This window comes from Panonychus citri, unplaced genomic scaffold (genome assembly GCF_014898815.1).
Source record: "Panonychus citri isolate SS breed McGregor unplaced genomic scaffold, ASM1489881v1 Contig00134, whole genome shotgun sequence".
NCBI lineage: Eukaryota > Metazoa > Arthropoda > Arachnida > Trombidiformes > Tetranychidae > Panonychus > Panonychus citri.
Genome location: NW_026515539.1, coordinates 3,688,933 through 3,705,982, shown reverse-complemented (window position 1 = coordinate 3,705,982; position 17,050 = coordinate 3,688,933). Strand labels below are relative to the sequence as shown.

At 29.7% G+C, this 17,050-nt stretch overlaps 1 protein-coding gene across 5 annotated transcripts in view; it reads left to right on the top strand.

Annotated features, from left to right (window-relative positions):
* Positions 1–9,701, top strand: part of LOC128391053 (octopamine receptor-like) — a 45,246-nt gene extending 35,545 nt beyond the window's left edge. For 2 of the 5 annotated variants that reach the window (XM_053350888.1, XM_053350884.1), the window contains exons 2-3: positions 5,883–6,228; positions 6,630–9,701. In XM_053350888.1, the coding sequence (XP_053206863.1) occupies positions 6,943–9,300 (2,358 nt within the window). In that variant the 5' untranslated portion in view covers positions 5,883–6,228; positions 6,630–6,942 and the 3' untranslated portion in view covers positions 9,301–9,701. The other 3 variants (XM_053350886.1, XM_053350889.1, XM_053350887.1) reach the window with 3 other exon arrangements.
* The last annotated feature ends 7,349 nt before the right edge of the window (positions 9,702–17,050 follow it).

Below are 17,050 nucleotides of genomic sequence, written 5' to 3'. Positions count from 1 at the left end.
TTGTTTTTCCATGTTTTTCCCTTGTACACCCAAAGACATGGGAAATTGCGACTGAATCAGAAGAAAGTTCCTTCCCAATTGAATATTGGAAAATGAGCATTTCCCTGTTTCTCTGTGTTTATATTTCACTTGATTTATTGTTGTTCTTGTATTCTGACGATAAATTGGAAATATAAAGTTCTTCATAGAATCCATTTCATGATAGAAAATAATGTCCCCATCAAGAATAGAAAGTATGATGTTTATGAACACGAATTTTCTGTCCACCGTGAGAAGGAATATTTTTCAAGAAAATGTTGTTCTCTTTTCTTTTGGATATTTCGATTCTTAACTTTGAAACTAGAATTCATGATTTCGAACAGGATAGAAAGTTCTGGTGGTTTCATATTCTGTGTGTAAATATGTGATAGTTTTTGTAGAAAAATTTGAATCAGAGTTAACCATGGTGTTCATGGTGGAAGAGAGAATGAAATTTTTGTGAGCTGAACTTTATGGAACTTTCTTATTTTTATGAATCAGTTTTATTATCTTGTGAGTCTCAGATTAGATGAGTAAGTCTTTTTATGTGGTTCGCTTTTTTATCTAGTTTCATTATGGGGCGAAAATTTTGATTTGATGAAATTTTCCACCCATTTTCAGGGTAGATGAAGTTCTGAACTGTTGTGAACAAAGGAATAAAGGAGAAAAGATTGAGAAAATAACAAGAGAAAATCTGTAGATATAACAAAGTGAGAACATATTGAGGTAGAAAAGAAAATGAGAAATTTTCTTTCGAAATGAGTTGAGATTATTTTCCTCCATGATTTGAGTTGTTTCATCTCATGGAAAAACATGAGAGAATGATGATTAAATTTATCAACTAAAAGAAGAAGAATATTAAATGGAATAACTTTAAAAAAAAAGATTCGAAATTCAGATTAACAATAATAAAATCCACAAAATGGATAAAAATTCATTGAGATACTTAGAAAGTTATTAGAATAAAAAACTTTATTGAATTTCCAAAGTCGCCATGAGGTTTAATCTCAGGCTATATGATAACTTTTCTTTAGATTTTGTGCTATTCTATTCTTAGTTTATCATGAACGAAATTCATCAATTATCTCATTCAATTTGACACAAGAAAGAAAGTAAAGAGAGAGAGAGAGAGACTAATGATTAATATCTCAGGTTACTATCAACTCGAACAATGAATTTAATGATAAGTTTTATCACATGATGATCTCCATCATCATCGCCATGATTATCACCATGTAACCAGAATCTTTTACCATGTAAATTGAAAAAAGGAAGGATTAAAACTCATCTTTCTCTTCCTGTAAATGTACAGAACTTTTTTGTTGAACATATTGATGGTGATGTTATTATTATCAAAATCGTAGCTGAGATAATCTCATCTTTATATTATATAAATACGTTATTATGACTACTTATTATTTCATCTTGTTTGAATACCACTCATGATGATGATTATGATGATGATGATCAGTTCTCGGTGGGCTTTGAAACCATGATATTAGATTGAATTTCTGGAATGAGAAACAGTTTTGTGAACAATGAACTGTCTGATGATGAGAAAAGAGTATGATGAAAATTCCCATGGTAACAATTGTTTTCACTCTATTTCTGTCATAAGCTTAAACCAAAGAGAGATAAAAGAAAAGGATGAAACTGATGATCACTGGATTAACCATGATAATAATGGAAATTGCATCCTCATCAGTGGAGTGTTTTTTACCCTGTTCTCAGATATTTCAAACATATTCTTTTCATAGAATCAACTACCTTGATCATTATATTACAATCAAGAAGATTATCATGTTACCCTGAATAAGATGGAAACACCAAAGAGAATGAGAACCGATTCAGATAATAATCTTGATTCATTGAATATTATTCATCATGATTACCATGTAATCGATTGACTTTCGCTTATCATCCGGAAGAAAAACAAAAAAATCTCTCAATTCGATGAATGAAAATTTCGTCTTTCGGTCAATGGAAAGAAAATTAAGTTTAATTGATTGGAATAGATAATTAGATGATGGTGATTAGCTAATTTTCTGATGATATGATTGTTGATGATCCGGAAGAATTTAATATTCTGGTTATTTCTTTCATGTAAAAGAAGAAAAGCAAAAAATTCGATTAACAGAAAAATTCAATTTAATTCGAAATGATCATGAATTTATTTTCTTTTTTTGGAACTTTTTTTTTCTTCTTCTTAATCATCATACTTAATATTTTCTATTGTTGATTAAAGTCAATTAACTTTGGAAAATTGTATTTATATCAAGTATTCCGATCTAATTTACTGTTAGTTAATTGTGATGATAATATTAAAGATGATGACTTGATTATCTTCATCAGATTTAATCTATTGCCCTTTTCATTGGGATTATTTATGAATTAAATGGTTAGGATAACCTTTCAGATGATTAGAATCAATTGCAATTTGAAATAAAAGTTAATCACAATCGATTGATTAACCATAAATTAATCAATGGAAATGTCAATAACAATTAATCGTCACCTTCAATGATTTATTAATTCAGCAATAAAATAACAGAAAAGTAATAACTATTAATGGTAACAATCAATTTCTAATGGTTAATTGTTGCTTTTTGTTTAATTAGTTGAAAGAAAGTTAAAGATATTAAATAAAAAAAAATTAGGTTAATCAAATCACCAATTAAGTTTTTCTAGACTTAATTATTAATCCTATCTTTCCCAATCAATTTCAAGTTGATTACAATTGTCTAATTGATTGGTTGATTGAATTCAATTAAAGTTTATTGTTGAATTACTTGATTAACTCTCATACTAAATCTCATCTTTAATCATGTTAACAACTAGCCAATTATTATATTAAATTAACTGTAAATCACACTCATAGATCATGTAGTTAATCAAGGTTATATTAGCTTGGAAAAACTTGATTCACTTGATTGAATTAATTGTCTTCAAGTTTCCATAACTAATCAGTTAATCCCAAGTCTTAATCCGTTATTTATGTAGTAATAACAATCTTATTAAATCATTTAAGTGCAAAACAAAAGTGTCTCAATTAATCCGTTTTTTTTACTATTACTAATTGATTAGGATGATTGAGTTAAGGAAAATCATTAATGTAGTAAATTGTATATTGTATTAATAAATTGTCATTCTAATTATGATCAAATTGTGATTAAATCACAATGAGAAATTTACAGATTAACGATAATCACACTATTATTATTATCGTTATAATGATTTTCTCATTGAATTGTAATCAAGGTTAACATGAAATTAATCATCAGATTATTGAGATAAACTGATCGATAAACAAATGAACTACCTTCAGATTAATTAATCTATCGAGATGATCAAAGCTTATCGATCATGAAACGATATGTGTACATGAATTCTGGTTGATATTGAGGTTAGAAAAACAAAAATCAATGGCGGTGGAAAATAATAAGAGAGAGAGAGAGAGGTAAAAATAAGAGTGGGCGAGGTAATGGTGGTGGGGTGGGAGTAAAGATCATACTGATCAGAAATGCATTTCCATGAAATGAACAATCTTGATGATGAAAAAAGTACGAAAAACAAATATTTTTACCTGTATAGTTGAATGATGATAACGAGGTAACAATGAATTGATCATGTTCACCATGTTATATTGAACTTTATCTAGAATCTCATCTGGAACTTTCATCTTCATTTGAGTCTTAATCATCAAATTTTCATCTCTATCTCACCATGATAACTTTTGCTTATCATTGCAGAAAAAATTGATTGTCACTTGGAATTACTGATCACTCACTTTCACTTTATTTTCCTCACCATGTTATCCTTATATGCATATGAATATTCAGATTCAGATCTCATGTTATTGTCATTGAATTGACAGATCATATAAATAGCATGAAACAATAATAATGGTAATGTAAAGACAATGTTTTCGTTCAATTTTTTTACTCTTTCTCTCTCTCGGTGTTTTTGTTTTCTAATCAACCAGAATCGTCATGAAATTTATGTTATCTCCTATTCTGAGCTATTGTCTGTTTGATGAGGTTTTTTACTTCTCGTCATTATGATGATCATCATCTCCTCGTGATCTTTCAGTTCCATTGGAATAGAATATTTAGTTTTTCCTCTCTCTCTCTCCTTATCATCTTCATCTTCTTACACTTTGACAATGACAATTGATTTAACCTTTGCCAAATAGCCTGTTGATTGATTCTCATGGGATCATGAAACTTGCTGAATAAAGTTTCAAGTTGTTATTATATGAATGAGGTTTTATCGTACATGATGATTGAGAGAGAGAGAGAAATTGGCAGAAAAATTGATGATAATAATACATTATCAGCATATTCACTCATCGTCATGACATTTTCATCCTGATGCTTGAATTTCAACCAGAATCAAGTTTGTTTGTTGATGAAAATAAACGTTTGCCTTATCATCCTCATCCTTTAATAGGTAAACATAAAAAGATTGATGATGAAGATGAAAGAAAGTAAAGATTAACCAGAGTGAGAAAGACATGGGAGAGAGAGAGAGATAGTGAATGGATTAACATGAAATAATCTGATGAAAATCAGGATAGATAAAAAAACGACGATTTCGTAACAATCAACTTGATTGTTCAGCATAATGTGAACAATTAGCAAACGATTTCCAACAGACTATCAAACTTTACTTTCTAATTATATTGTTGATGATAATAAATCAAGTAACATGATCACTAATCCAGAATTAAGATGTAGTTGGTTAGATATTGATTATTACAATGAGAGGAATCAATTATTGTCTTGAACAGTTACGATTAACTTGTAATGACAAATAATTGATTATTTACAATCAATGGAAACCTCATTGATACAATTCTTAATCTAATTGTTGCAAAATTTGAGACTAGAACCAAATTAGTCATGAAACTTTTTCGTTCCCAATGATTAACCATAATATTCATGTTCATGATTACCCATTACAATGAACAATTAACATTCAGCCAATTCGTAGCAATTAATCAACTGATAATCAAGAAATCAATTGTTTCTCTGTTATTATTTCAAGTCAACATTTTTTTTAAAAAAAAAAGTTTTCATTCCAATCAATTGATTAACTTAATTGTGATGATGTAGCAGAAACAAAAAAATAACACAACCAATTAATTCAAACCACAGAAAAATGAGGAAAAAAATTATAAGAAAAGATAAATAATCAAAACAATTAGAATCACAATTAAAGAGCAGAAATGATAACCTCCACTAATAAGAAAACAATGATGGAAAAACAAATGATTGGATTAACGGTAAATCACTACGAAGATAAGATTATCCTTTAAGATGAAGTTGAGATGATCCATCTAAAGGTCATCATCTTCATCCATTCTTATCATCTCACCCTTTCTTTTTCTCTGTCTATTTATGACTTTCGACATTTTTCTCCATCTCTCTCTCTCTCTCTCTCTCTCTTCCACTCTATCAACAAATCGGACGATTGGTAAATATTATTACCAATGTTATCTTTTAATTTAAATAGTAACCATATCAACGCATGATCAAGTTCATGCATCATCTTCATCATCTTCATCATCTCATCATGATCATAATTCTGATCATCATTTGTAATCATCATCATGTTATGGTTAAAGAATGAATTTCAATCATGAATTACATGCATGTTGAAATTTCTGTGCTCATTTCACCAACAATAATAAGTTAGAAACTTAATTTTTACTTTTATTCTGTTTTTAATTTCATAACCATCTCAGTGAATTAATCAATTGAATTGTGTTAATTGTTAAACTTTAATTGTTGAATAATAATAAGTTAACTATTTTTTTTCCTCAAGTATTAATTGATCTATTTGATATTCTGTCATTTAAACAGGTAACTATTGGCTCCATGGACATTGAAAATCAACTTAATCACAAACAATTTGATCAATTTAACAATCAACAATCAACAATATTACTACATGATTATCCTTAATTACTCCTGTAATTTAGTAATGAATATAAACAAAATTATCTCCTGATTTAAATATATTTTTTTCCAGTCAATTTTAAATCACATTATCAAGTTAATTTACCAACTGTGATATTTAACTAACCAAATTTACAAGTTATATTAGTTAATTACAATTAAGAAAATCATACAATATAACTTTCATCATCATCTTAACATCAAGGCAACACAACAACAACAACAACAATTAAATACTAATTACAATAAGGTAAGTTACCAATTACATTGAAATAGTGTAATACCAATTACAATTAACTATCTAAAATTAAATTGTTTACCTTGTTAATTGTTTGATTACGTTTGGTAACAATTGATTAAGATACCAAATTTAAAAAAGACACAATTGATTTTTGAACAACAAACAACAAAAAAAACCCAACATGATGATGATGATGATTTCAAATTGTTCATTGATTGTTAACCCTCATCAATCATAATCAAACCTGAAAACATTATTATCATCATGAAGAAAACAATCAATGTAAACAATATAAATTCAATTGATTGTTGCAGTAGTTTCAATCCAAGATGATTAAGTAGATAGAAAATTAATTGTCCATTTTGATTGAGTTTAACTTTTTCTCTTCACATTTTGATTAATTGATTCAGATTTATATGTTCATGGGATTCAACAGTATTGAGAGTCATCATCATTTTGACCGTAACAACAGTCATCATCATCATCATCATCATCATCGTCATCATCAACAACAACATCATAATTATCACCAATTGATTTCGTTACTTTCTAATCAATCAACTGTAAACGTCCCAACGATTCTTGATAATTATCGTTACCACCCAATAAACATTACCAACTTTAAACGTGATAATAGATTTATCAAAATCACTCTAATTATAATAATCACTATTAATAATCAAATTAATTCTCAAGTGATTAGAAGGATAATCTTAAACCTAGATGAGCTCAAAGCTTTCAAGCCTCGAAACAACCATAACCCTTTGTCTTAGTTTAATGATAATCGTCACAATAATTGGTAACATACTTGTCTGTTTATCTGTGGTTCTAGTCCGTAAACTAAGGTCACCTTCAAATTACCTATTGGTTAGCCTTGCCATCTCTGACCTTTGTGTTGCCATACTGGTTATGCCTTTAGCACTTAACCTGGAGGTAAAAGGTTATTGGGATCTTGGTCCAACTTTATGTGACATGTGGGTCTCATTTGATGTAACCTCTTGTACCGCCTCAATCTTGAATCTTTGTATGATTTCAGTTGACCGATACTTAACCATAACCAAACCTTTAACCTATGGTGTTAAACGAACCACCAAACGTATGACCGCTTTCATTGCCATTGTTTGGGTCTCTTCGTGCCTCATCAGTGTCCCTCCTCTTCTGGTTCTAGGTAATGAACATGGACCCGATGATAAGCCAACCTGTCAGGTATCTCAACAAATTGTCTACCAATTATATGCCACCTTAGGAGCTTTTTACATTCCCCTTGGAGTTATGATAATACTTTACTATAAAATCTATGGTGCAGCAAAATCAGTCGTCGATGCTGAACTGCGTTCATTAGGTCACACCACCGATCGCTTAGTTAATAATAATAATAACAACAATAATATCAATCTCAATTCAACCTCATCACATTCCCACTCCACAAATATGATGTACCATCAACAGCAGCAACAACAACAACAACATCAACCTCATTCACGTTATTTTCCTGTAATTAAACCACTATTAAAATCAACAATAACAACTTGCAATAAACAACAATATGATAAACCATCAAGTGCATCAGTTAATTATGATTTTCATCAGCAATCTGAATCAACATTGAGTGATAGTGAATGTCAACATGGTAATAAGATTGATCATTCATTAATATATCATCAACAACAACAAACAAGAGACTCTGGTGCTGAGTGTTTCAATGAAATTGATAAATCATCAACAATTACAACTAAATCATCACCAACATTAACAGTAGCAACAACAACAACAACCCCACCACCGCCACCACCACCAACAACAACATTACCAACACCTCGCAATGGTTTAATTAATTGTAAAGATACAATAACAATTAATGAAACAACCATAAGTGATACAGCACCAAAATTAAGCTCTTATCATAATAATAATAATAATAATAATAATTCAATTAGTAACAATAATAATAACAACAATAGTTTCAATGTTAATAATAATAATAATTCAACCAATTCTGACAATAATTTTCATTCATCATTACTTTCATCATATAAACGGGTAAAAGAGTCAATGTTATCCTCAACTAAATCGCACCATAGATCAACACTTAGCACTTCATCACCTCCGACACCAACTCAGAATAAGTATCATTCATGTATAATTCAATCACATGGTAGTCCAATTAATTGTAACAATTCTAGTTGCATGTCAACAACAAATTCAAATACTTTTTGCTCAACTTTTGGTGGTGTACGAAAATCGTTGGGCGATCGTTTGTCCTTCCATGCAGCGTTGAGTTCGGGCACCGATAAGAGGCGAACCTCATCAATGCTTAAAGAAAGGAAAGCATCGATTACCCTTGGGGTCATAATGACCGCTTTTACCGCTTGTTGGTTACCCTTTTTCATATTGGCCTTGCTTCGTCCCTTTTCAGAGACAGTTAATGCAATCCCTCATTGGATTAGTTCACTTTGTTATTGGCTTGGATTAACCAATTCAATGCTTAATCCGATAATCTATGTTACCTTTCATCATGATTTTCGGAAAGCATTTCGTTACTTATTGTGCCTACAATGTTCAACAATGGACTTTCGTTTACGTGAAAGAGCCTATCAAAGTCAATATGGAATCAACAATTCATCAGATAATCATCTTCACCATCTTCCCCATCATCAAGTTCATCATCAATTTCAACAGAATCAATATTATACTCATAACCATCATCATTCATCATCTTCATCACCTTCACCATTTCAACCAAGTCCACTTCCTATCCCATCCTCATCACCAAATCAACTCACCTCTTGCCAACCAGTGTCTCAATCAAATCAAATGGTTGGTGGTGGAGGTGGAGTGGGAACCGTAATCTCTTGTAATCTAAACCGTTCAGGTTCAAATGATGAGACCAGGAAGACATTGGCACTTAAAGAGAACCTAATTCCAGCCAATTATCATTCATCATCTTCATCACCATCATCCCCTCTTCTTCCTCACAATCAGCAACAATCATCTTCATTACAACCATTAACATCCAATATTGATGATAGATTTACATCTCAACAGGAACATCTATTATTATCCAAACATACACCTTTATGATAACAACCGATAAATATGAAAATGAAACAATAATCAAGAAGAAGATGTTAATAATTTTACTAATAATTACATCAAAATTAATATATAAATATAATTCCATCATCATCTTAACTTCCTCTCGCTTTCTCCTCAATCATCATGGTCCATCATCTGCATCTTCATCAATTCTACAACCCAAACATCTCTCTCTCTCTCTCTCACCTTTAACATCTCACAAACATGAAGACAAAACCACCAAACGAAAATATTATTTCATTAATGTCACTTTTTATTCTTAATGTATCAATGAATCGAAATGAAAAGTTCTGAACTTCTCAAGATATTATATTATGTGAAATACTATCCAAGTGAAAATCAACTGAATGTGAATAAAAAGAAGATAAAATCACTGTTATCGTTCATCTCTCTCTCTCTTTTCTTTCTTCATCTTCTTTTTAATTCTGATATTTTCTTCCTTTTCCTCTATTACCGTTCCATCCTCATCTCTCATGTGTTCTCATGAATCTGAGATGATGAAAAAGTAGCAAAAGAATAAAAAAAGATTCCATCTCATTATTATTCTCAATGATGATTCTTAGCATTCTCATTTTCCACTCCTCATGTTATCATCATCTCACCAACGATATGATCTCATATGATATGAACCTTCATCATTGTTGGACTTGTTAACATGACATTGAATAGTTTTCATGGAAAAACTTTTAAATATTAATAATATTTTTTTTCTTCATCTTCATCTTCATATTCACTTTTCTAATTTGAATGAACATTTTATTGGTAAACTTGAATGAATAATCTGATTGCTGATATACATCAACACCCTAAAGTCATGATGATGAGATGAATGATTAACACTCGATGATGAGGATAACCATCAAGTGATTTAATTGTAGATTAATACTCTAATTAACTTTCAAGTTGCTCCATGTAATCAACTTAATCTAAAGAGTCTGTTAATAGATTTACCAATTTAATTGTGACTTTTTGAGTGTTGATAATCAACGATATTCAGTTTAAAATAGATTTAAATTTAATTTGAAACATTTGATTGTTTATCTCTCACTCGTAATCGTGTAATTTAAATTAAATCAATTCCCTATCATGAAGATATAATAAATAGGAATCGGAAGTTATCAATGAACCATTCTCATCAATTCTGGAAATAGAATTGAAAAGTTAAAATTGTTATTTCCTTTTACATGGTAATGATTCACATTTCAAATGATTCCATTGAAATTGTTACAATAAAACTTTGATAAATTGTATATACAATTGTTCAGGTCTCAATGGGAATTGAGAAAGTTCATTCATCATGTTAGTATGAAAAATTCATATTCACAGTTTTCTAATCAACTTTGGATTAACTTATGAGTTGTAATAATTACTCCAAGTGTTGTTGGAACTTTTTTTCTTTCTGAACAATCGACAATCGTAAATATTACTCATTTCCTGCTTCGAGTATTCATTGAATCTTAAGACGATTCTGATCACGGAAATTTCCTCTCTCTTTTCATGGAAGAAGGTGAAAAAATAGAAACAAACGAAAATATTGTTACATGGAAATTGGTAAAGAATAATAAGACGAAAGAGAAAAGAAAATCGTTTTCGAAATTCTGATGAACTGAGATAATATTCTTTTAGCACATTGATTGTTGGAGTGGTTTTCTTTTCTCTCTCCTTCATATGTCATGATAATTGATTCTTATATAAAATGTTCAGCACGTTCTGGAATTTTTAATGAATCAAATTCAGATGAAAATAACATGAAAATATTATTATAAAATTAAGAGAGAGGATCAGAGTTAACAGAATGAGACAAAGTTAATGATCCATCAGCGAGTAAATCATTATCTTCAATCTTTATCATGAATTTCCTCCGGTTTCCTCCCCATCATTATCACCAGAATGCTGAAAATATTCAGAAACTTGTGAGTAAGTAAAAGTGTTGAATATATTCAAAGGTCTTTTTGGTTTCTTAGTTTTCTCTCCTAAACAATTTTCCCTGAGTATTAGAGACTCACTTTCATGGTGATCAATCATTAGAAAAGCTGAATGATGATAAAGATGAAGATAAAGATTAGGATGATGAGGATGAAGATGAAGATGAAAAAAAAAACAGTTAGTTACATGTAAAGTATTACTAATACTAGTATTTTTAATAGATTACAATTAGGTCTGAGTTAACTTTGGAAATATATATTAACCAGAATTAGGTTGAAGAGAGAGAGAGTAAAAATATTATAACATTTAACTTTCACTGAACTTTCATCCTTTCAGCATGAGAATCACCTTGTTAATCTCATCGGGGGAAAAGCTGAGCATTATCATCACCTAAATTCATTGATAAACTTGATCACAGTCAGGGTTCCCCTTGATTAATTACTAAGCTGGAATAAGCTAATTTGTTATTGGTCAGAAACAAATGAGGTTATATAAAGATTAATCCTTTTCTCACTGACTCTTTCTCTCTCACAATCAATGAATCCACCCAAATGAATGAATAATCACTCATATCAATCTTGTGAATTTCAATAGTAAAGTTAGAGAAGATCAGATCAGATTAGATGGAAAGACGAAGAAAAAATTAGAATAAAAACTTTTCAGTTCGAAAGTAATTTTAATGATCGCGTGAGGATCAACACTCAGTATTCATAAGAATTTCATGGAAAGAAAAAAGAAAAATTCAAATTCTATCATCTTTTTGTTCTCAGTATTTTCATGAACAATTTCGATGCCGAAAGATGAATAGGAAAACTGATTGAATGGTAACAGAGAGAGAAAGAAAGAAAGAAAGAAAGAAAGAGAGAGAGAGAGAGAAGAAAAAATATAATAATAATAACCGGAACTTGAATGAACATTCAATGTAAATATGTATACACGAAGATGAGATTGACTGATTATTGAAGCAAAGTAATATTTGAGTATTATTTTTGTATTTATGGTCCGATAATAATGATAATCATGATGAAAGTAATAAAAACATGATAATATTGACAAATAATCACATGTAATGCATTTTGAGGACAGAAAACAAAAGCAAATCCATTTGCGAAGCAACTTTGTTTTGGTTGTTTTTTTTTATTCCAATGTTACAATTTACCTCAAGTGAGAAGCTGTTAACAGTCAATTGTTATTATCTTGATTGTTCAAATCATAACATTGATTTTCATCTGATTTCCAGTTCGCAATAATCAACAGAATCTAATATTACATTGCTATTGGTTTCTCAGGCCTTCCCTTTGATTATAACGATGATGATTTCCAATCAATTTCAACTGCCAATTCCTAAATAACCGCTGATATTGTCAATCGATAAGTTAACTGAATAGTTGTTGTTGAATGATAAATGATCATCATATTAATCATTACTTTTTTCATTGTCTGATTAATGGTGATTTCATTTTACATTTGAATTTAATTTGATTGTTCTGTAGGTCCAATAAATCATTCACAATTATTGTTTCCATATTGTTAACCCATTGGGTTAACCTGATAAACGATGAAAACTTTTTTTTATTATTATTTCTCTCTATTTGATTCACAACAATTTAGAGTTAATTCAATTGGGATCATTTCTCTCTCTCTCTCTCTCTTTTCTTGCCTGATTTATTGGAAATTAGATTATCTTTTTGCTTTATATTTGCTCAAATTGACCATAACATTGGTGATGATAATGGTGATGACCAGTTACAGGCAATAGAGAAAAAAAGTAGATAAAAAAATAGTGCAATTTTTTTTTCTTCTTGTTCAATGTTAACCACTGAGGGAATGATTACAATGAAGCTAATTTAATTGTAGACCTAAATTGTGTATCACAATTATATTGATCTAAATATGATCAGTAAGAGTATTGGTCAAGCAAAGAAGAAGCAAAAAAAACCAACTGATTGGTCAACATTGATCCAAAATAGTGTTACAATGTCAATTGAATGTGATTTGTTTGATGGTCAAACATGATAGACATGTTGATGGTCATTGTGTTGTTATTAATATTAATAATAATAACTGATAACTTTGAAAGAGGATAAAATTGGCTCGACTTTTGGAAAGACTTGTTAACCTCTTGACCAGGTCAAACTGTTGGGTCAAGTCTCATTTCGCATGTTTAAGAGATTTCATCATTTCGACTGATGAAATACTTGCGAATGACCAATCATATTGATAATGTATTAATATATAAAACTCTTAACGATTTTATCATGAAAAGAAAATCTTATCATCAATGTGATTTGAATTATCAATTAGAGTAAAGTTTCCTAAGAGGAAATCAGTTGATAAAAACAGAGAGAGTGAGATTATATATCTAAGAGATATGATGATGACCAGTGGTCAAGAATAAGCTTGTTGATGATAAATTACATGAGAGAATCTGATCCTTCAAAGGAAAAGACAACAACTTTTTCCCTTGTTGTCCAGTCAAGTTGAAATTGTGTCCAGAAAGAAAATCTGATTTTCGCTTTGAGTAAAATTAATTATCTTCAAAGAGACTCGACAATCTTTCAGTGAAGTGAATCAATCGTTATATCCGATGACCAATATCACGATGATGACCATTCCTTTTACTGGTATTGGTAAATCAAATAGAAAATAATAATAATGATAAAAAATTACAATTCCTTTTGGATGGGCAAGAGAAACTCTGATTCCATGATAACCTGATTAACTGTATTGTTAACAATTAACTTGTTCAATTTGATACATATGTACATGGTATTAGTCTTAATTAGTAGTTGATCATATTAGATTTTTACTCTTTAACTTTGTCCACTGGCTATTCAATGGTCATTGTAATCAATTAATTATATACAGTTAATCAATATAGAGTTCACCATCATTATGCTAACTGTAGTTAAGGAAGCAGATTCCGAAAGGGGAGAAAACTGAAATAATGATAACTTCCTCTCTGAATAGACTTAATCATGATGATAATAATGTTCCAAATGAAAGTTTCCTAATGAAACATGATAATATAATGAATTGGATTGACTACCAGTTAATAATGAAGAAAAAAAAAGTCTCAGCTAATTATGATGAGCTCTAAAAAAACTAAAAGAGAAGATCAATTGTTGAGTTGAATGAATGGTCAAGCAATGGAAATGATTATGATGACCATCATGATCTTAACTCCATGGTCTTGACATTGTTAATAGCTAATTCTCATTGGGAACTTTGAAAGAGTAACAATCATTGGGCTCATTAGATAAACTAAATTCAAACCAATTTCCTCATTAATCTTTAGGTTCACCACAAATATTAGGTATCCAAGTAAATAATGATACGATTTTTTGTCGCATTTTCAGATTGATTTTGAAAAATTAATAATTATAATAGAAATTAATTGATAGTACCATCTTGTAGAGAAAAAAATAAGCTTTCTAATGGTGTAAAATTTATTTTAATACCATAATTAGTTAAACACTAATTAAAATTATCCCAAAACAATATTTTTTGAAATTTCAGCCGCCGATTTCGAAGCCGATAATTTCGGCTTTAAACTCGGTGGAAAATTTTGAAAAGTACATCAATCGATAGCTTGACCATCTGAGTCTCTTCACAAAAAAAATCATGCTAATTGTTAATTGGGTTCGGAAAATTCAAGCAATTAAACAAAAAAAGACTGAAATTTTCCTATGGGCTTTTAACATTGAAAATTCTATTTTCAAAGAAAAAAATGTTAAAATCCTTGAAAAGTTTTTGTCTATGGAAAATTAATGTTAAATCTTTTTGTTGGTGCTTGATTTTCGAACCCAATTAACAATTAGCAATTTTTTTGAAGAGACTCAGATGGTCAGCTTTCAGTACTTTCAAAATTTTCCACCGAGTTTAAAGCCAGTGGCATCGAAATAAACGCTATTCAAAAAATGTTTTGGTGTTGTTTAACTAAAGTATTAAAGCAAATTTTACACCATTAAGCATTTTTTACCAATACTATCAATAATTTCTATTGTAATATTTCAAATCAACTGAATCGCATCATATCGTATCAGATAATAATATCTCATCTCATCAAAATTCCGCCATTTTATTCATTCATAGACATCATCATCTTCTTCATCATTCTGATCTTCCCTCTCTCTCTCTCTCTCTCTTCCTGTTATCATGATTCTTGTTATTCTCATTAGATTGAACTTTTTTTCTTCCTCATCTGAATAAATTCAAATAACAGAAGAAGAAAAAAATGTTCCCGCTCATTTTTGACTCTTTTCATTTTCTAATTAGATTGTTAATTTATTTAAATTATTCTAATCAACTGATTAGATGTCACTGGAAATGGATAATAATTTGATATTTAGAAATTTAATTCATTTAAATCATCTTAAGATTGCAATGTTAGTTTGAGAGTTTTCAGAAAAGTTCTTGCTGATTATATATTATCATGTTTTCTTACCTTTAATTGCATATTAAATCACTAAATCATTGAGTTAATTTCATCTTTTTTTTTCAATTTAAATATAAATGTAACATTGATTAGTTATGAATGAAATGTCTTTCTGTATGTCAAGATAATCTAATGAATTATCTCAAGACATGAAACTTACCTTTTTTTAACGTTACTTTGGTCAATAAGTTCATTACCTGTTCATCATTTCCGTTTCCTTTTTCAAAAGTTCGTGATAATATTTACAATTTGCATTCCAAGTTTTTATTATCACGATGAAGATGGAAGCTCAAAGTAAACATTATCATATCAACTATTATCATCGTCGTTATCATTACTGTTTATGTTTATGATTATCAATTCCATTTCCGATCTTCTATCAATAGTAAATCAGTTCCATTGGAGATTTGGAGGAGGTAAAGTGAGAGAGACAGAGATAGGAAAAAAGAACAACAAAAAAGAAAAGAATAATTCAAAAAGTAGGTCATTTGTTGTCTCCATTTCTTTTCCATTCTCATGATACAATTTCCTCCATGGGAATGAATCTGAACAAAACTAACCCTTTTAAACATTTACTAGAGTATGAAAAGCTTTCACTCTGCCACCAAGAATTGTGATTGTGTTGGTCAAAAGACTTGACCATAAGATATCATATCTCTTTTTACTATTGACTCTCAATGAGTTACATGAAGAGTGAAATAAATGTAATGACAATTATAATAATGATGATCGTCGTTGTTGTTTTGGACATTGCAAATCATAGGTAATCGTCAAGGCTCATCGATAACTTCAATCAACTCGATAACGTTATCATTATATTATCATGAAGGTAAATAGATATGTATTATTATGAGAATGAGAGAGAAAGGGAAACACACACAGTGGACTTTGATAATGGTCACTTATTATTATAATGGTTGTTGTTATCATCTCAGCCCTGGTCATTCATTTCATCTCATTTTCTCCCTCTTTGGTCAATCCTATTGGACTTACCTAATTTAGATTAGTCCAGGTAATTTACCAATTGATGGTTAAACTAGTGGGAGGAATAGCATCATCTCATTATCTTTATTATTATCAAAATCAGAATATTTATCATCAAGATACAATAGTATCATGCGATTTTCATATTTACCAAATTTATACATCAAGAAACTTTCATTGTAATGGTCAACCTATCATGATGAATACAGAGCTTAATATCTGACCATTTCGTTCATGTAATCAGCTGAGTTGATTTTGAACTGATTGACTTTGATTTGGTTGAAAGTCAATAGCAACTCGTTACCAGAAAACTTCAATCAAGTGAAAACAGTTTGATAATATTATTCTGGGAATATAATTGTAATAATGTCCAATTCATTGGCGGTC